Source organism: Dermacentor albipictus, chromosome 7 (genome assembly GCF_038994185.2).
Source record: "Dermacentor albipictus isolate Rhodes 1998 colony chromosome 7, USDA_Dalb.pri_finalv2, whole genome shotgun sequence".
Classification (NCBI taxonomy): Eukaryota; Metazoa; Arthropoda; class Arachnida; order Ixodida; family Ixodidae; genus Dermacentor; species Dermacentor albipictus.
In genome coordinates, this window is record NC_091827.1 from 101,055,771 (window position 1) to 101,076,820 (window position 21,050).

At 45.7% G+C, this 21,050-nt stretch overlaps 1 protein-coding gene across 1 annotated transcript in view; it reads left to right on the forward strand.

Moving 5' to 3' along the window:
• LOC135917237 (uncharacterized) overlaps positions 1-20,930 on the forward strand; it is a 70,810-nt gene extending 49,880 nt beyond the window's left edge. Inside the window, exons 10-12 of the mRNA XM_065450774.1 lie at positions 1,072-1,238; positions 10,734-10,928; positions 20,758-20,930. Of these exons, the coding sequence (XP_065306846.1) occupies positions 1,072-1,238; positions 10,734-10,928; positions 20,758-20,893 (498 nt within the window). The 3' untranslated portion in view covers positions 20,894-20,930. The remainder of the gene's footprint in view (positions 1-1,071; positions 1,239-10,733; positions 10,929-20,757) is intronic.
• Positions 20,931-21,050: the final 120 nt, after the last annotated feature.

A 21,050-nucleotide genomic window follows, 5' to 3' on the forward strand; every position in this document is an offset into this window, starting at 1 on the left:
TTTAAGAAGTCTTAAAGTATTTCTGCAATAATAGTTACATGTATTGTGGTTGGTTTGCTGTCCAACTGCTTTGGCATTTAACCAGTCAAAACGAAACCAATCAGCTCGAAAACGAAACGAAATTTTTTCACGTAATCTGCTGTGCAGCACGTTGCCGTAACCGTGCGTGAGCTTCTGATTTCCGAAACATAGGATAAATCACATGTCTCTAATAATATGCGAACTGCGATTTCAAGCAATAATATTGTTGTACTCAATTACAGCCGACTTACGTACAGGAATCTCAGTGATTCATGCGAAGTACCAAGATTTCACCGCCAAGCCTAGCCACTTATTGGTTCTTGAGACTTTGAGAATTTGAAATTTTCATTCCTACTTAAACCACGAACGGCGTGCTAGATTCTATCACTATAAATCATGGTAATTTCATTTCCATCAACGTCTCGCAGAACATTCTGGCCTGTTGTCAGTCCCTTTAAGGAGATGGAGTTTATACGGCACAAACTCACCGAAAAATACCAAGCATGTAACAAAAAAAAAGAAAGACGATTTTAAATCCCTGTAGCAAAGAAGAAGCCTAATTCTTGCTGCTATGTCCTTACTGCTCGCAAAAATCAATATTACCAGGGGCTTCTTCCTCCTTCAACATATTCTCCCCCATAAAAAGAATTACAGAGTGACAATAAAGTAAACTGAACTCTAGTGTTTTCCGCCCTAAAACCACCATTTGATTATGAGGCAAGACAGAGTGAGTGATTCAGGATTTATGTGGACCATCTGGCGTTCTTTAGCGTGCACACAACGTGAAGGTACACCAGCGTTTTTTTAATTTTGCCCCCCCCCCCCAACCTCCCCTAGGAAGGCTGCCGCTGCATCTGAAATCGAACGAGCTATGTGAAATACGGTGTCACTGACACGAGCTGCGTTCAGGCCTATGTTTGCTGCAGCCGTAGTAAGATTGCAAAATTGCTGACTGCCTGTGCAAATGGCGGAGAAACAGCCTTGCCATTGTGATTTGAAAAATATACTGAGCTAGTGATGACTTTTATGTTTACTTTCTTTCTACTTCAGGACCCATGTTTGATGCAGGGTACACTACGGGATGTTTTGGACCCCACTCGCAGCCATTCCTACCAGGAAATATGGCTGGCGTTGCACCAAGTACATTTGGCCAAGTTTGTTTCGTGTCACTCGGACAATTTAATGATGTACGTAGGCGATGGCGGACAAAACCTCAGGTATTGTGCCAAAACATTTATTACGATTCTCGCTTACACCAACCCCGCGTTGTAAACGTTTTAGGGTAGGATGAAAAAAAAAACGGAATGAGGCGGCTGGGCTCTCAATATTACAAGACAAAAAAGCGAGTTGTTGACCTTAGGTCTGCGCTGTGATCGCGTAATATATGCTAGACATCTGAAATACATGCTGTCTTGATATAAAGTGAAATCAGTATTACGTAATAACGTAGGTGAGTGATTGCGGGTGGTTTGCGAAACCTGATTGGGCAAGCTATACCGCGTGCTTGCTTGCAACGGGCTCTGATATAGCTACCAGTGTTAAATAAAAATCAAAACTAAATAATTTGTTTACATTTGGCACATTTACCTAGTGTTACATGACACAGAGCCTATTTGACGTTTATTAAGTTCGCGGAGAGTTTATAATTATCGCCTAAGGTTTTTCCATTCCTAGCAAACGAATGGGCGCGCTCGGTAGGCACCTATATTAGAATAAACGCTAGTTATTTTTCATTAGGAGTGTGTCACATCAAGCTTTTTCTCCTGAAGAAATGATTTTCTCTACCAGCAGCTCTTTCATTTTAACTGGTTTGCCTCGGCTTACTCAGTTCAAACTGGACAAGCAGTGGATAAACTGGCAATGTTAAGAAAATGAAAAAGCTCAATTTGCCTCACCAGGCCTATTTCAAGTGTAGTACTTCCATTGAACAATGATCTCAGCTAGGTGTTCAGAGGGATATACCGACTAAAGATATATAAATATAGGTAAACAAAACATATGTAACGGTCTCGTGAACCTTCTGACATCGCACATCCGTTAGCCAGAGATTACATATCTAAATGCATGTTCTTATTTAAAATAGCAAACCTGTGCGACCTCACCGAATCATAACCTAACTTCCAGCAAAGCTGTTTCTTTCGAGCAGTTACATTAATAACTTAGTTGCCTGTACTTAGATAAAATACACAATTTAAAACATGGCCCCTATATGACTGGTACGCTTTAAACCTACCAGAATATAACTTGGTAAACAAATTTTACCGATGGAATAATTCATCCACACACATTCTAATTGGCGACAATACTGACCGTAATATTCCTCCCATTTTCACACGATGTAATCTTGTTGGAATGTACAGTTCACATACAGCCGCATTTTAAGGTGTGCGTTCTTCTTAAAGAACAGTCAAAACGCTCCAGATCCCCTGTATATGTTATTTACTGCAGAACCCTGTAATTTATCCCGACATATTGACAATGTTTCCACAAAACCTGCAGCCTGCCTCTTTTTTTAAATAGATATAAACGATGTGCCTTGTTATCGAGGTTGAGCGAGTTTATCGAGAACGTTGTATAAATCTAGTACGAAACTCGTACGACTCTCGAAACTCGTAATTACGGACTTAACTAATTACTTGCAACGCTTCTAATCTGATCAGGATCATGCAAAGTTTCGTCACACATTGCACTGAACATAACCCTCATGTCCAATAATGATAAACTTGGCGTAAGATAGAGTTACCTCGAGTTATTGAGAAGTATGTCTGATAACTGAACTATGATATTTTGGAGCAGTTGCTCAAATTTTTAGCAATGGCAGTATTTATTTCTCACGCAACGACTTCGCCTAAACATTCGACATAGCCCTATTTTTATTTTCACCAACTTTATTCGCGGTTTCATTCATTTCCTGCCAGAGAAACGGCCTCAATTGTGCGCCTTCGTAAAACACTCAACGTTTCGGAGCACTTGCAAGCACAACTTATTCCAATAGCTACAAGAAACTCACCCACTTAAAACTTCGCTTACACATTATCCATTACCTCACTCTTTGAGAAACACATTGCTACGTTTGCTTCAGCGAGTACAGTGGCCGAAAGTCGTATCACGCGTGCAAATACATACATACATACATACATACATACATACATACATACATACATACATACATACATACATACATACATACATACATACATACATACATACATACATACATACATACATACATACATATTATATAACGATAATTAATGAGTTTTTTGTAACGCTCCTAATGAAGTAGCTAACAATTAAATCTACGGGAACATTGCTCTTAAGATGCCCCTCATTTCTGCTAAATATCAAGATTGTGCAATGCAGAATTCTCTCTGGGCATTAGAAAACGTAGCTGACCATGTAGCTAACCCCGTAGAAACCACATTTAGAAATACACGTTATCACATTTTTTTTGCGAAGGCTGTGCTTGATTGGCACGCATGCAATTTCACGCAAATATTTTCAGTAGTAGTCCACATATTGTTGATAAGTTTTGTATTGGGGGCCATTGTTGTTATTAAATGGCTGCTGAAGAATTCTGCTCTGCTTGTAAAAGTCAATCACGTATGCTTTTAAGCGTTTGATTACGCACTTTCTTGCAGGTGACGTAATTTAATTACACATGACTAAGAACCTCCCCCTTATTTTCGCCAGATATGAACTTTGTAACGTAGAGGTCCGTTGGGACCAGTGGAAAACAGTCCAAAAAGTTCGTATAACGCTTTCGAGGCATCATTAGGAAATTTTTTAAAAGGTTATGTTTAACCCACATACATTTCACTTCGCGCAATAATTTCGCAAAGATTTTGAAAAATTTTTAAAATTGCAACTTGATGATGTTTGTAGTGTTGTCAGGGCACACTACTGAATTTCGGACCATTTGTAAGTAGTCTCCGAAAGCTCTAGGACGCTTGCATAAAGGATTGATTGCAAAAGCCGCAATAAACCCACCCACATCGAACTTCGCTTTCAGATCTCTTATGGCCTGGCCTTTACATTCACCAAACAAAACAAGACGCATCGTTTAGTGCACCGAGAACACGGGGCGAACGTACTATACCGCAATGAAATAGGGAGAAAAAAAACGAGGATGCAATACACATTTGTAACCCTTCTAATTAGGCCAGTAACGTCAAACTTTTGTCATCATAAACTCATTTATGATGCCCCCATTTTTCTCTCATGGAAAGACTGTGTAACGCAGAGTTCTTTCTATGCATTGCAAAGAGTAGCTGATAACGGTAATGAGACATTTCGGAGCACATCCTCCAAATTGTTTTGCAAGAAGCTGCATTCGAACCCCACAAATTTAATTCACACGCAAATTTTCTATATTGGTCCGCAATTTGCTTAGTTCGACATAGGTGGGATTTATACTTATATAATGAAAACAGGCTAAACAGTACGCCACTCGTAGGACACTCATGATGCTCTGGACACTTGTATATGCAATTACAGTGAAGCTGGCAATGTGGCTGGAACTGCTCAAAAAAAGATATACGCCAATTATGAGAGTTTGATCGAAAAGCTAAACTCAGAAAGTTTATATTTTGCGAAACTGTGTGTATTGTTAAAGGTAATAAACTCTAAGGCAAGACAGAGTCAGAATGGTGTGGTATTAATCTATTTGGAAGCTAATTGGGCTGCCTCAACCATTAATGCGCTCTGGAGCTAACAGAACAAGGTTTAACAGTTTGTCCTCATGTAGTTGCACTTCACTGAACTAATGCTTACTCGTGATTTGCACCTGACCAGAAGAATGGCTAGTTCGAACAGATGTACCATAAGGATAAGCCATTTAAGCCAAGCTCAGATGATCTGTTTATTCCTAAGGATGAAATCTTCGTTTTCCGAAATTATGCCTTCAAGCATGACGTTCCGTCCTACACCACGCTTTATAGTGGGCTAAATTGGGATTTTTACTTTGCTTGAAAATCTGATAGCAGTGTCTGCTAAGTGCTTTACTATTTTGGCAGACACGGTACCAAAGTGCGACAAAAGGTGATCGCAAAAGACGCGAAATATTTGTATTTCTCTGTGTTCCGCATACAAGAGATAGCAATCAAAAAGCCGTGAGAAAAAGTGCAATCTTCGCAGATGAGCAAAATACGCACAATGAAGCAGCACAATTAATTCGATGCCTTGAACTGAAACCTGAACTGAAACCTGAACTGAAAATTCGAAGCCTTGAACTGAAACGCAGAAAAGTAATTCAACCTGAATTGTGACACTGAACGTTGTTATCACTCACCCAATTCCACAACCCTTTTTCTCAAACATTCGTTTTCATTCTTCTTTGTTCAAGAAGTGCGGTGAGGAATAAAATCCCCTCACATAACATTTGAACAAGCTCGGTATAATGAGTCCGGGTGTTCAGTGCACTCGACTCTGTTCGGGAAGTACGCATTAACCACTGTAAACGGTGTGGTACTAGGCAGTCAAAAATCTAATCCTAAAAGTTTGCAGTCTCAACACTTATGTCCAAAAGAAATGTCCAAAAGAACCAGTTACCTTATGATACATTGTTGATGAGACTAATGCTAACACCCCTCCGCCTCTACAAGGGCGATCTAAAGGAAACGTTCGAAAACTATTAATAGTAAATCGCTGATGCGAAATGCGAAAACACCTGTGTACTTAAATTTAAGTGCACGTTAAAGGACCCCAGGTGGCCGAAATTTCCCGAGTTCACTACGGCGTGCCTCATAATTAGAAATGGTTTTGGTACATAAAACCCCATAGCTTAATTTTTTTTAAATCGCTCATGTGATGAAAGCCATGATTCTTGAAGTAAAATAACATGGAATGAGGTTGTGAAATAGATAAAGTAGGCCAACGTAAGCGGAGCATATAGAGCGGCCATCTAATTAAAGAACGTTTACTTATGCAATGGTGATCCTAGTATGGATGATTCCACGGCAGAACGCAACGCATCCTGCTCGCTGTGTTCACAGGTTTTTTTCCTTTTCTCGCGTTAGATTTCAGAGAATCAGTAGGAGACAGTGCGGAATTGTTACGTCTATTGGTAATCATTCAAAGCCTTATGTGTCCAAACGAGTGGCTAGATGCCACTGTCGCAGATAGCGGAGAACACATAGAAGTATCATACTGAATTCCTGTCTTACTTTCAAAATTTGTTTCATTTGAATGTTGAACAGAAATACCAGTTAATTTGGGGGCAGCAGCCGAACAGTGCGAATGTAGGAGGCTATTGAATTTGGCCATTATTATCTCAATAATACCTTCGGCAAGCGTGCTGTAGAGACGCTCCATAACTATTGGCATTGCCTTGTCAAATGCTGCGGCTACTGCGGCCGAAACTGTGGATTCGCGAGATATTGACTTACGGGTGCAGCGGATGCGTAACCGATATCACGCACTTAAATCTCTCATACTGCTTCCGCAAGGCAACAGCGGCGTTTCTCCGCAATCTCAAGTATCTGAAGCTCATGCCCTCACGCAGGTGATTTATTATCCGTAGCACTATGTGTTCCTTCGTACAAGCAACACTTTGGTGCATCTACGTCGCAAGCTGATGCAAAGTGAGAACCGCCACAGTTACGGCATCTCATTGAAGATATGAAGGCATTGGCATTGTGTCCATATCTCCAGCATATTCGGCGCTGCAGTGGTCTAGGTGTCAACGTTTTCACGCGGAACAAGTGCGGCCATTCCTTCATCTCAGATGGGCGCGTTAAACCGGCGAACGATATGATAACACTCTCAGTTGGAACTCGGCTATCACCCACTGAGCTATTGCATCTGTATATAAAGCAACACCAGCCGAAGAAAGCATCTTCAACAAAGCCTCAGGAGTGATATTGGTGGGTATCCCACGAACAATGCCCTTCATGCATGCGAAGTAAGGAGGCATGAAAGTACGAAGCAAATAGCGTTCAGTTAAGCAAATAATCGATGCAGTGAACATTAGACGACTTACATAGAACGTGAGTCTTACCAAAACACCTCACCTACAAGATGTCGATGATATGTTCCGTTATAGCACGCAGCTCCTCCTGGAAACTTTCTGATTCAGACAACCGAATGGATGCACCATCTGTGGGAACGAGCGCCACGGGCGAGGTATTCACTCTTTTCCAAAGGAAACACTCCAGAGGCACCTATTCATAGGGGCGACTAGCCGATCAAGGCGAGCCCTGGCCGGAAACAGAGGCCGACAGTCACGGTTTCTGGAACGGAAAAAAAAGAAGCTGTAGAAGGAACAGAGCACTACAGTCAGTTAAAATATGGTTAATCCCCTCTCGCACACGAGACAAGAGGAAGCGAGGAAGACAAGCTTGCCCAAACTCACGAACAGGTCGGCAAACGGTGGTGGGGAAGACCTTTTCCAAGTTGGCCGCAAAAGTGGGAAATACCCAGTGGCCCATACTTCGTGTTCCAAGTTGGCATCAAAGAGGCTCATTGAAGAACGGCACATACCCAATGGCACATACTCAGTCGCGACCCACGTTAGCATTTTCAAGATGCTCTGAAGAGTAAACATATCAAGTGGCACTTACTCAGTCACCGAGATTGCAGTGAAAGAGACGCATTGAAGGGCTGAAAGTCACGCATTGAGTAACTCAAGTTGGTCCGACAGTTTCGAACCTGTGGTCGAATTCACAAAGCTTTTTGTTCGTAAGTGCTCTTCGCCATTGGACGGTCGCATTCGATAATGATATGTCGAGCAACAAGATTGGCTAGAATAGGCTTTTTTGTATAAGAACTTTTTGTGAATGCGGTCCCTGGTTCTTACAATAGAGCATCCCAAATACTCTGCCCAATTTACCATGGACTACCCAGTGACCCAAGTTGGCGCGTCAACTGTTAGGGGCGCAGACATCTCAAGAATGCCAGTAGCAATAAAAATTTGCCTAAACTATTCCGTATGATTGCCAAACTAAGAGAGTATTTTCTCAAGACCGCATAAAACAATATGACTCACTAGCAACATTTGGCATGCATACAACTGACGTCGATAACGGTGTTTGGTGGTGGCGGAATTAATTATTATTGACATATTTAGTAGGAGACATTTGACCATGATGATGACGGTGTAACGATGACTGAGGTAGTGATGGCGTGACAACGATGACAGCATTGTTTAACAGGATAACGACATCGGAATCACTACAGCATGACGACGTTGACATGATAACACTCGTAAAATGGTTGCACCTTTTGGGGTTTTTATTTGTCCCACAACAATAATCGTCATCTGCTTTGCCCGCGTTTCCTTTCTTGAAAACTCGGCACTCGGTACTTTTCTGTCGGGGATGCTGTGTGACGCTGATAACGCGCAAGCCGTGACTTGAAAGAACCGGGCTCCCAGCGTTAGAGGGTAAGACAGATGACGATTACTGTTGTGGAACAAGATAAGCCCCAAACGGTGTAAATTTTTTAAGAATGAATGGCTGCGCACCTGCGAATCCTTCTTTGTTCGTTTCCTTTGCGAAGGACACATACTCCTATCATACACTTTAACATCGTATTGATCCCATGCATTGTGGCACTTCTTCGATGACGTAGTGAGCCGGCAAGACGAAACAGGGTATGTCGACTTGAGTTACGCAGCGGCCTTCAGCGGCGAACGCACCTCGCAACGGTGTGCTGAGGTCAGCGGCAACAGGTACACAATGCCACGACCACTTATGCACCATCCTCTTCATCCTTGCCTCTCCTTTGTGATCCCTGCCGCTACCGGACCACTCAGAGATACCGGCGCAGCCCTCTTCACCCGGTGGTTTACTTTGAGATTTTATTCTCCTGTGAGCTTGAGCTCTGCTGGCTCTACCCCGGTCATGACCCTCTCGACCTATGTGAGCCCTTCGCCTGTCATGTTAGTTGTCATGGTAGGCAAAGGAAGCTAAGCTCAAATTTTGCATCAAGTTTCACGAAACGAGAAAGGAAAATATAAAAGCCTGTGAGTGCCCGGAGACCGTAGGTACAGTCAACCAAAAAAGTTTACGGACCAAGGGGTCTCAGAAAATGCTAAATATGCGAGCAGCCTTTAAAAGTAGCCAGTAAAACCGTACATCACAATGTTGTTCGCATATACCAGTAAAGGCTGGAAATGGGAACACCCGGCTGCATTTGGAGGCTGCGGAGATATTCCGCTTTTTGTCTGGTCTCTTGGTCCGTAAACTTTTTTGGTCGACTGTACATGTGTTTGAGGCTGCTATGTGTCGCGTTCGCATTACGGCCTTCGAATCCAGAGAACTCTCTCCGCTGTACCCGGCCGGTTTCTGAAGGCTGCTTTCGAGCTGCAGTGCTGCAAGGCTGGTCCTATGCATGGTGCTACGTGTAGAGCAAGCGTAAAGATACCCGCCACTCGTGATAGCCGTCACAGCGATGACGAGACGATCATCGCGGTCATGGGCCATCACTGGCTAGGTGAATTATTTGTGCACAGGACGTACATGTATCTATTGCAAGCTCAGCCCCGTAAAGGTTGCACCTTGAGAGTACAATAGCCATATACTTGGCGAGTAAGGCTCCCGCAGCGTCGCCGTTCTTACTCCGGTAGTGTCATAATGCCACCACCAAGCTTAAAAACAACGCAGTTGTATCTTCGTTAGTAACCATAAAGTGAACATAAATATGGCGGTTAGCTATGTTTCTCATGGCTACCGCTTACTCGTGGGCGGGTGGTGCTTTGCGTAACGAAAACGCCTCGGGTTTCTCGGTGCTGTTCACTTTTAAGGTTCAAGCATGATTTTTACACTTTCAATTGTCTAAACGAAACCTGCGCTATTTCGACGCTGTTTATAACCAGTCTCCGTATGAGTTCAGGCAGTGAAGCATTCTTCATGCCACATCATCTGTAGGTGAGTTCATCTCACACCGCTGTGTTTTGCACGAGGAATAAAACTATATAATTATGGTACAGCCATGCCCTTCCTCTCCTTTGTTTCGCCATTCTTTAAGTAACCAGTAACGCAAAGAGAAGCTTTCGATGCCAAGTCCTTGAGGAGTAATGACAGAAACTTTTTTGTCTTGATTTCATGGCAGTGTTGAATACCGGTCATCCCGTAACTACGCTATGAAGCCTCAATTCCTCGAGAGCGCAACTGAGTACCTTTTCACGTGATCCCTCGATAGCGTACATATATAGCAGTGCAGCTCTGGAACTGTATGAGACTATTCACGTCGTCGAAACCTGTTGTGGTGGTCTCGTAGGCAGGCAATATGACCGTGCTGCCGAAAGCCGTAGGCGTCATAACAGAGGAGACAATGTCCCGCTGGGTTTCCAAGAGAAACGCAGAATCGGAAGGTCCAGTTGGACACCCTTCGGTGACACTATCATCGCACTGTATGGCGTTCAAACATCGCACTGGGTAGACTGAAGCGTACTTAAGGGGTTTGTAAAACCACGTGACCAACAGCTTCGCTTTCGGTGACGAGAATAGATAGTCTCACTTTCGTCGCCCAAGACTGCGCTGCGCTTGGCACGCGTATTCAGCGGGTTGCGTAAGAGCTGCTGTAATTATTTGCAGCCTGCTCAATAATTAAGATTTCACGCCCTAATTACAGAGCTCACAGGTACCTAAGAACGCTAGAAAATCGGGCACGACTTTCCCGTCAATACTCTTTTAAACTTCCGTTGCCGCATGCATTTACCCGCCATGTTTGAACGATGCCCTCATACTCTTCCTTAAAACAAACTTTTGCAGTGCTGGCCAGAGGCAGTTGGTGTGCCTCGCAAGAGCTCTTCTTCGGCGTCCCCGTGTGCTACTAATGGACGAGGCCACGTCACACATGGATGGCGACACGGACAGGCTCGTTCAGCGCACGCTGCAACGTCACTTTACGCGCTGCACATTACTGACTATCGCCCACAAGCTGGAGACGGTGCTCAACTACGACAAGTGAGCGATTATTATCAGATGGAGTGAATCCGCGAAGCAGAAAAAGGACACCCTAAACGTACAGCTTCCTACAAGGCAGTTCCGGTTTCGACAAAGTCGCTATGTTCTGCGCTAAAAGATAGTTAGCGTCAAGTATCTGGCTTTCTCCGCGACCAGCAGGGTAGAGTTTACGCTAGACTGACTAAACAACCTAATATTTGCCTTTCGGGTCCTATATTCTGCATAGGTTACCCTAGCGGCTGGGGCAAAATTTTTCTAGGCGAGTTACTTTCGTAGTCGCTGTGTTTGGGATCAGTATTGCTCGGTAAAGCCTCCCTGAGTGAGAAAAAATATTGCACTCCAATCAAGTGAGTTAAGGTGGTTAGCCAGCGAAGCTGTGGTATCCCTGATCCGGTAGACCAGTGTCACGGAGCCTTTACCAGGGTCCTGCCGAGCCTGAGCACGACGCCTTTGCGCATAATAACGTTGCTGTCCCTTTCGTCGTTCATCGCATATGCGCTGCCCTTGAGACACCATAACAGTGTGTGGCTTATTTGGGCAAGAACCGCTGCGTCCTACCTAGCATAAGCACGAACACGTTGTGCATATTGACGTTGCTGCTCCCGTTGCCACTCACCGTGTTCACGCAGCTCTTCGGGAGTCCTAACTATGCGTGGCCTTTCCCTAGCGCTATCAAAACGCCAATGAAATTAGTGGCTGGGTGGGTTCTTCTTTTGTATATAAAAGTCTGAGTCGCTCCCTGCTTCGTATGCTATTGGCCTCGAGCTCCACCACTGGAAAAGCTGGCGCCACCGTCGGCGTGACGTGCTAGGAGGGATCACGTGGACATAGCGGCCGCGTCGGCTGCTTCGGGCGCGCCGAAGGGAGCTGAAAACGAGTTTAAATTCCCTCGAACGCTGCTGTCCTCATTTGGTGGCGAAATTTTCCCGCTTCGAGTGTCTCTTTTACAACGCTTGAAAGCACTACAATAGGTAGTGGCTCCCTTTGAAGGCGCGCAACATGGTAGGCTACTGCTCGGTGCCGCAGGGCCGGACGCACGTAACGGTGGCCGTTGTCAGCCTTATTCACACGTAGCCGCAGGACAAGAAGCTGCGTGAAGCTTGGCTCGCGAAACATAAAACCGGCAAACAGTCATCGGCTGCAACTCAGGTATGCAGCAAGCACAGACGCGAGGAAGATTTCTGCTACGGCGCCCGGTCTGCGATGTTCTGAAAACGCGCACTGAGACGCTCGCCCGAGTCCGCTGCCCGACTAATGTCATGACGGTTTGGTGTATGAACTTGTCGATGCTATAGATACTGGCAAGTTCAGAGGAGTGGAAAGGCAGCGGTAAGAAGCACATTTTAAAAAAGCATGGCATATGCTCATGCTTGTGTTATGAATTAATGCACTGGATTACAAAAAAGCAGCAGAGGGAAATTGCACGCTGAGAGCACCGATAAACATGCAGTGCGACGCAACTTGAGAAATAGTATTGAAAGATCAAAGAATTTAGAAGAAAAAAAAAGATTGAATCGTCGCGACGGCACATCACAGTCCCCGTAGGCGTCGAAGTCTCTACAATGAAATTATTTTTGAACAGCTCTGATAGCGCCCACGCAACAATGGTTGCTCGTATACTGTCAAATGCTCATATTCTGCGGCCTAAAGCTCATGGCACGGTGCGAAAACGCGCGCGCGGAGAAAGCGAAACAGTGCGCGGACAAGCATGCAGACGCGCACTCGGTCGCTGCGAATCTGCGCAATCGCTGCATTGAGGCTTCGTTCTATTACACTCCATTTAGTTATACAAACACTATAAGAACATATTTCACATAGCTTGCTCTCAGCGTTTACCTACCTTTCACGCAAGCAGCCGGTTCGGGAGACTCCATCTAGCGACCGCGCGCAGTGGCGTTCACTGTACGTATTCGGTAAAGAGATAGCGTCTGTAACCGATTGGGTGCTTTCAGTTTGCCCAAGATTATTATTTAGACGGTAAGAAACTTCTCTCGTTTCGAAAGTACTTACAGAAATGTCCGGGAGAGCTTGCGCGTGGTGTTTTCAGTGAACGTTGACAGCAAAACCTATGAGGAGCGCGGCACGTGGTCCCTCATACTAAGCCAGCGAGGTGCTTCCGATAGATGGCGACTCCGTAACTCCTCGCCGCCAATAGTTTCCGCTTCCTGGCAAACACAGCTTATGCAACCGTAGTCTTTACCGGTAAGCGCATGCGGCGAACGCTATGCGCGAAGTTAACCTTTCTGGTTCTATTTAGAGCTCAGCTGAAGCTCGTACCCGAGACATGCTATCCACGTAACCGAGCGAACGAGCACAGCGAAAGATGACAGCGACGGCGGAGCACAACGGCGGATGGAAAAAGCGGCGAGAGAGAAGAGAACGCGAGGAGGAGGGTGCAGCTGAACTATGAGGCGGAAAGCGGAGGAGGATACGACGAAAACTTGAGAAGCGTAGTGCCGCCCACGAGCGGCTTTGGGGGATGGCTGCGAGATGGCGCTAGAGTCGCACGAGTCGTCTGAATACATCTTTTTACCGGCGAGGAGGAACGTATTCTCGAACTAGCGCGCTGTGCAGCTCTCCTCCTCACACTGGTATGTGCGGATTCCGTTTTCTCCCAGCGGCAGCTTGCAATAGTAGCGGTTTAATTGCCAATTAGTGCGATTCTAACGTGTTCTAACTCAGGTTTATGCCATGTCATATGACTCAAGGTCGACAGGCTACCACTCTGCTATATTCGGCCGCAAACATAACTTTCGGAAACAAGCGTGAAGTGCATCTTCAGCCGTGGCGACTCGTGGACACCACCGTTGCGATAGCAGAGAAGCGTGCGCTTTGTATTGCCGCCAGCATTAAAAGAAAGGGCTTGATGCCATCGCAACCGCCGTGCTTACTTAGTGGCTATGGTGCTGGGCTACTAAGCGCGATGTCGCGGCCACGGCGGCAGCATGTTGATGGGGGCGAAATGCGAAAACACCCGTGTACTTAGATTTAGGTGCACGTTAAAGGACCTCAGGGAGTCTAAATTCCCAGTCTCCCACTACGATGTGCCTCATAATCAGATCGTGGTTTTCGCACGTAAAATCTTATAATTTAATTATTTATGCCATCGCCTGCATGTTCCGAGTGTTTTGTTTCCAGTGAGCGCTCATCGACGAACTCGGAATTCAGCACGCATGATCAAACTGCTATATGAAAGAAAGTTTCGTATTCGAGTTGGTCAACTATTGTGAATTATCATCATCATCAGCCTGGCTATGGCCACTGCAGGGCAAAGGCCTCTCCCATATCTAACTACCCCAGTCACGTGCTAATTGTGGCCATGTTGTCCCTGAAAACTTCCTTATCTCATTCGCCCACCTAACTTTCTGCCGCCCCCTGCTACGTTTCCCTTCCCTTGGAATCCATTCCGTAACCCTTAATGACCACCGGTTATCTTCCCTCCTCATTACATGTCCTGCCCACGCCCATTTCTTTTTCTTGATTTCAACTAAGATGTCATTAACTCGCGTTTATTCCCTCACCCAATCAGCTCTCTTCTTATCCCTTATCGTTACACCCATCATTCTTCTTTCCATAGCTCGTTGCGTCGTCCTTAATTTAAGTAGAACCCTTTTCGTAAGCCTCCAGGTTTCTGCCCCATACGTAAATACTGGTAAGACATAGCTGTTACATACTTTTCTCTTGAGGGATAGTGGCGACCTGCTGTTCATGATTTGAGTATGCCTGCCAAACGCACCCCAGCCCATTCTTATTCTTCTGATTATTTCAATTTCATAATCCGGATCAGCGGTCAGTACCTGCCCTAAGTTGATGTATTTCCTTACCACTTGCTGTGCCTCCCTACCATCGTAAACTGCTGTTCTAGACTGTTAAACATTACTTTAGTTTTCTGCAGATTAATTTTTAGACTCACCCTTCTCCTGTGCCTGTCCAGGTCAATGAGCATGCATTGCAATCGGTTCCCTGAGTTACTAAGCAAGGCAATATCATCAGCGAGTCGCAAGTTACTAAGGTATTCTTGATTAACTCTTATTTCCGATTCTTCCCAATCCAAGTCTCTGAATACCTCCCGCAAACACGCTGTGAATAACATTGGAGAGATCGTATCTCCCTGCCCGACGCCCTTCTTTATTGGGGTTTTGTTGCTTTATTTATGGAGGACTACGGTGGCTGTGGAGCCACTATAGACATCGTTCAGTATTTTACGTACGGCTCGTCTACACCCTGATTCCGTAACGTCAGCATGAGTGACGAGGTTTCGACCGACTAAAACGCTTTCTCGCAATCAATGAACTATTGTGAATAAATGAAGTTAACTATTTCTTCGTGCACGCAGGTTAAATTTATTCTGTTCAAACCAGTTCAAAGGTTATCATGCTTGGTAACCAACGTTCTGGTTGAAGTTCACTGAGGACGTGTTATGAAAACAGTACGCGCCGACTAAGAAATGATAGGCGTTCTTTTCCATTCCCTAACCAAAGCCGTGCCTATACCATGTTCGGGCCGTCCCTAGTTCACATTGGCCTTCCCATGCTTCCAAACCTCCCGGGCAAGCTGTCGGCACCGCTAATCGCGCGCTGTTTTAGTGCAGAAAATAAAATTGCTGTTGCAAAGAGTAGTTCCTTTGTCAGCTTTATCGAGTAGGCAAGGTGCTCTTGCACGCACAGACACCATTGGAGACCTAAGAGCGCGTCACCTTTAACACGTCACGTGCGTCTGGTTGATCGCGACATATTCGGCGCCACTATAATAAGATCACTTAAAGCGTGCTAACAGCACTTTCGATCTAGTTGTTTTAAAGTTCTTTATTTTTTAAAGCTTTATGCCCGGGTGCCAGGTAATCAATGTTTAGAAAGTCGCACCGCGAAAATTTTAGGAGCACGAAAGATAGCAAAACGCGTTTCCTTGGAGCTTCGCAGTTACCCGGATTGATATGTACCCTGGTGCGGTACACCGCATGACACATGGAAACCTCTCGGATTTCTGTTGCCTGAGTTATACCTTAATATAATTCAAGGCTAGATGTACAATAATAACGCATTACATTTTCATATTAGGTATCGACAGTGTTGAGACTTAACTATCCTCCTCTTTCGATGATGGGCAGACCCGCGGGAGTGCTTCTAGGCCCGTCGCCGTCCGATATTGCGGCTGTATCGAATCTAAAAGCTTACTGACGACACGCTATGAACTTTCGCAATCCAAACAACTTGTTGACACCTCTCGGAAAAGCGCGAAAACTTGCCACTCGTCATCAAGAGGACGTTCGCGTGCACTCTCCAGCGCGGTCCCACATACCATCATGGCGCCGGACGATAGACGGCGCTGTGATCGCAAAACGGCGGCGCCCTCAATAAAACGGTCTATAGAAACAAAGCGCTGCATGAGCGGTGGTTGCCTGCGGCGGTTGCAGAGAATTGCGCCCACGTGTCATCCACGCACTTCCTCTCGAGATCTCCCGACTAGCCAGGCTGTCGTGCCACATTTCGCTCAGTTTGCAATGTGCCGCACGAGACAGATTGTCCACAAATATATCGCGAACTGAAAACAGGTCTAGAGCTTGCATCAAATTTCGCATTAGTGAGTATCGTAATCGTCAGTGAATTTTTTCCTTAACCCCCACAGCCGGCACTGCCGCTGCCTCACTGATGATGATAATGAGTTATTGGCATTACCTTTGCAACTGGGCGGGGATGAATCGCCCCATGGCCTGCTTGAGTTATTCAGTTGTGTTAGCAATGCATTTCCTCCTAGCATACCATTAAACGTCTCGTTAAGCTACTGTATCTACTTTGCACCGCTGCCTATACCTGTAATGGAGGTGATCGTATCAGCCTCAGAAGGGCTACGCTCTTCCGCGGCGTCGTAAATCCGCGATACTAGTGTGTGGTGGGGATCCCTGCTCCCGCAAGGTCCGATGACGAGCGAGTACAAGTAAAAGGCTCGGTGTGACGCTCCTGTGGGTGTTTTCGCCGCTGATATTGGTGGCACGATTACCCCGCGAAGAGGGGCCGCTGTCATCGTTGGTGCAACGAGAGAGTGATAAGAGAGCAGTGCCGCGCAACACGGGCGCTGATGGTGACGGTATGGCGCCAGAGTAGCACGCGTCGTCTGTATAGAAAAGAAGTACGGTACTCAGAACGTTATCTTCCTAATACAGACTGTGTACTTATATATCCATAATAGAAAGTATTGGCAAGCGAAATGAAACACACATATAGAGCTGCGCTAAGATTTCGCATTTCGCTAAGATTTCGCAATTGTCGGCGATTTGCTTTGATCATGTTCCCGAATCTTTCTTCAAAACTAATTTCGCTCTGCGCTTCTCTGACTTCAAACGAGACCCAACCCATGTCCCCATGTCCTCATTTGTGGTTTTGCCGTGGGCGTCCAAAGCCAACCTGCCCACCAATTTTTGGTTAACTTCCAACCCCGAGAATATATATTATGTTAGGAAGAGAATGGCATTTGCGAACGTCAGCGCTGGCACCATGACTCCATTCCAGATTCCACGTACCACTTCACATTTATTGCGCCCTGAAAGTGCTCTATGTTTCATTATTGCTGTTCCGTTTCCCTTTTGTTTTCAGCTTCTCTGGCTGGTTGTTAAGTATTTCCTTTGTTTATGTATATGCCGAGGTACTTATATTTCTCGGCTATGGGCGTGATAACGTGCTAACTTGAGCTCGTTAGTACACGTCTGAAGGAAGCTAGAAACAGCGCTGAACAACAGGAAGCGAATGGGACAGACGAAGCGCGAAGATGGGTGTTACTTGCTGTCAAATCCATACAACGTATACATATAATTCCACATTTCTCTGTGCTTATTTAAGTTCCAAGTTTGTCATTTGGTTGAGCCACATATTGACCAGTATCTGTAAATCTATTGCATTGTCCGCTAGGAGCACGATGTCTTCCGCATACGTCAGTGCAGGGACCTCCTGTTGCACAATCTGTCCATTAAGCATGTACGATAAGCTAAATCCTAGTTTACTATTTTCCAGTTGTCTTTCTATGCCCTTAACATATATATATATATATATATATATATATATATATATATATATATATATATATATATATATATATATATATATATATATATATTCCTCAGCAGCAGCTCCATGAAATCTACATATATATGACATGAGAACCACCTTGAAATAGCGCGCCACTGCCCGGTAGCGGTCCGGTCTGGAGCTGTCTCAGTAGTACCAAAATGTTCTACAAGAGTCCAGTCGGTTTACTGTAGTCTGAAACGAGTTGCGCTTGAAGTCGTATTGAGGGCGAATGCACAGTATGTGTTCGATGGTTTCTTGAGACCCACGGATGTCATAAATTGGTCCAATGGTCATATCAAGACGAAATAAATACGCGTTTGTACATGGCGCAGCATCAAGCCATGGGTGATAGAGCAGTGTTGAACACCCGCGGGAGAGGCTAGTTCGCACTTGGTGCCGTAACAAAGGGTCCAGGGTACGTATGTGGCGATGGGACACGCATGTATTGTGCGAGAAGGCTAACAAAAGTCAACTTGCAGCATCCCTCCTCACCAGTGGAGTGGGAATACTTTGTGTAGCGGCCCAACTATCACCTCCGAAGCCGGCGAAGTAGAAGAGAGCTCATGTGCAGCTAGCGTGAACATACAACACGCTAGCGCGCTCGACATGAGTGGCCGTGGTGTCGTCGGTAGCTACCAAGATCCCGCGGCACCAAGGCTGGCCGGCCTTTATAAACCATGGCTACGGCGGCTATTTCTTCGCGCCGCCTCCCAAAAATTGGTGACACCGGACAACCGAGGCCAGCCATGCCAGCGTCAGCGCACCCACTCTACCAAGGCGATTGAAGTGGCCTTACGCGGTCCAGTAGACGTCCCGCGTTGGTACGGTGTTCGGGAATTCTACATCGAAAAGCCGGACATCGGGTTCATCCAGCGGGAGGGCCTTTTCTTTCCCTACAAGGTTTCAGGCTCCGGTGCGTTCCAGGCTCCGACTGTCATCTGCCGGCCCCGATGTCTGCGCGGACTTGCGGGCAGCTGTCCTTGTTCACTACATCGCCTCGAGCACTGACGGACAACAGCTCTCGACGTTTAAACCTTTGCGTCATTCCGCGTCTAGTCGGCCCTCATCGCCTGCGCCCATCGGGGCCGATCTTCAGCACGCGCTGGTCCCAGCATCAAACCTCTAATCGGCCGATGAAAAGCGTCGCGAGAAATGCGTCATGCTCTCGAAACTATGCAGCACCTGCACTTCAATTTAGTGATGAGCACTCGAATTGTGATTTCCAACATGACGGCAAAGCAGGTTCAAACTACGACGGCAACAATCTTTTGAGTCAGCATGGGCCATCCGCAGCTGTTCACCCGCGAGTTTCCTTTACACCCTTGAGCGGTTTCTTTCCTAGTGAGCGTTTGCCTGCCGACCTTCCTGCACGACCTAAGAGCTCTACTGATTATCTTCAGGGTGCATACTCCGCTTGATTATGACGTGCTGCCATCGGCAGCAAAGAAACTTCCGTTCACGCCAAGAAGGCCACCCGTAGAACATCTCCGCCCAGCACCACTGATAAATGCAAGACAGTTTATGACGGCATGGGATTTCTTTCTACTCTTCTCTGCAGAGGTGATAAAGACAATCTGCAAAAATGCGAACACATATGCTTAGATGCATAATCCTGTAGTTGCCCAGCTACGCTGAGAGCGATAGCTCCCGGAAGAGGTGCATGACTCCAGACGAACTGGTGAAGTACCTTCCTTGGACTTCTCATCGGACCATCCCTAAAGATGCCGAGAAGGCGGAACTGCAAAATCTTTCACGAGGACCGCAATATTGAACAAAAGCCAGATGTTCTTGGGAAAAAGTGCGGAAGGCGCCTATGCTTCACAAATACTAGGAACTGCTTCACCACATGACTTGAGCGAAGAAGTGTCTTAGTTTCTTTTTTGTATCCGAAGAACAGCGGTGTACTGAGCATTTACTTTTTGGGACTATTTCTGGGTTATTTATCTCTGAAATGCGTATTCCGAATTTCTTTTGATATTAGAGTTTTTGTAGATACCATATCTTTATGTGGTTTTTATCAATGGGCACCAAGAGTGGCGCTTTCAAGAATTTTTATGTCTTGCATAATAACTGTTTTTTTTTTGGTTTCGCAGCGCAAATTTTTGGAAAGAGCGTTTCATCATGCACATTATGCTATGCTGCAATTTGTGCTGAAATATTATTTGTAGCTAGTGGTAAATAATTTATCCTGAGACCTATGAAAAACGACCATTATTTCACGGTAGCGATAGAGTTAACGCCTGCGTCTCCTCCGCCACGGGTAAGCTTGGCATTAGACTATCCTCGGGATTTTTTGCTACACATGGACACGATAGCGGGCAAAGTAACCCTTAACAGCCTCGCTGTAAAGACACCCTCTTGTGCTAAATATTAATTGTATGTTAAAGAACATCTTTTGTAAACGTCACATTCGCCGTCTATCAAAGCCGATGTGTTGCTTTGGAACGACAAAACACCACAGTCAGAAATCTCCCATACGTGACGTAAGCCATGCTATTAGTTCCCATGGTTGCGCTGGGAAACAATGGTTTTCATACTTCTGGAGGCCTGCACGCTATCGGAGGATCCCTACGAATTGAAGGAGCGAAAGCGGCATGGAGTAATGAAACTTCCGTGTTTTTCTATGCTTAAACCTAGAGGATGCTTACTGATAAATATATCGTCAAACCTAACCGATAGGTGTAGTGAGGGAATTCAGACGTTGACGATAGTCCGCGATAGCAACCAGGTTATCTGGTGTGACCCTTGTCACCTTTTGTCGTACGCAGGATCCTGGTGATGGAAGATGGACGGGTGGTCGAGTTTGGACCGACACAATTGCTAGCTTCGAGTCAGCAATCAGCCTTCCACGGAATGCTGCGGCAGGCCGGACTGGCTCGAAGTTTTAGTGAACCTTCTGTGTGAGATTTGTGGGCCGCATCGATCTGGCCGTTTATTCAGTTAATGCAATAAAAGGGACCACCGGAAAGCCATACACGGAAGCTTCCTGCTATACTTGTTGAGAAACGGAACAATCTACTTAATCGAGGCTCCTCACCGGAAGCACCAGATGGGTCGCCTC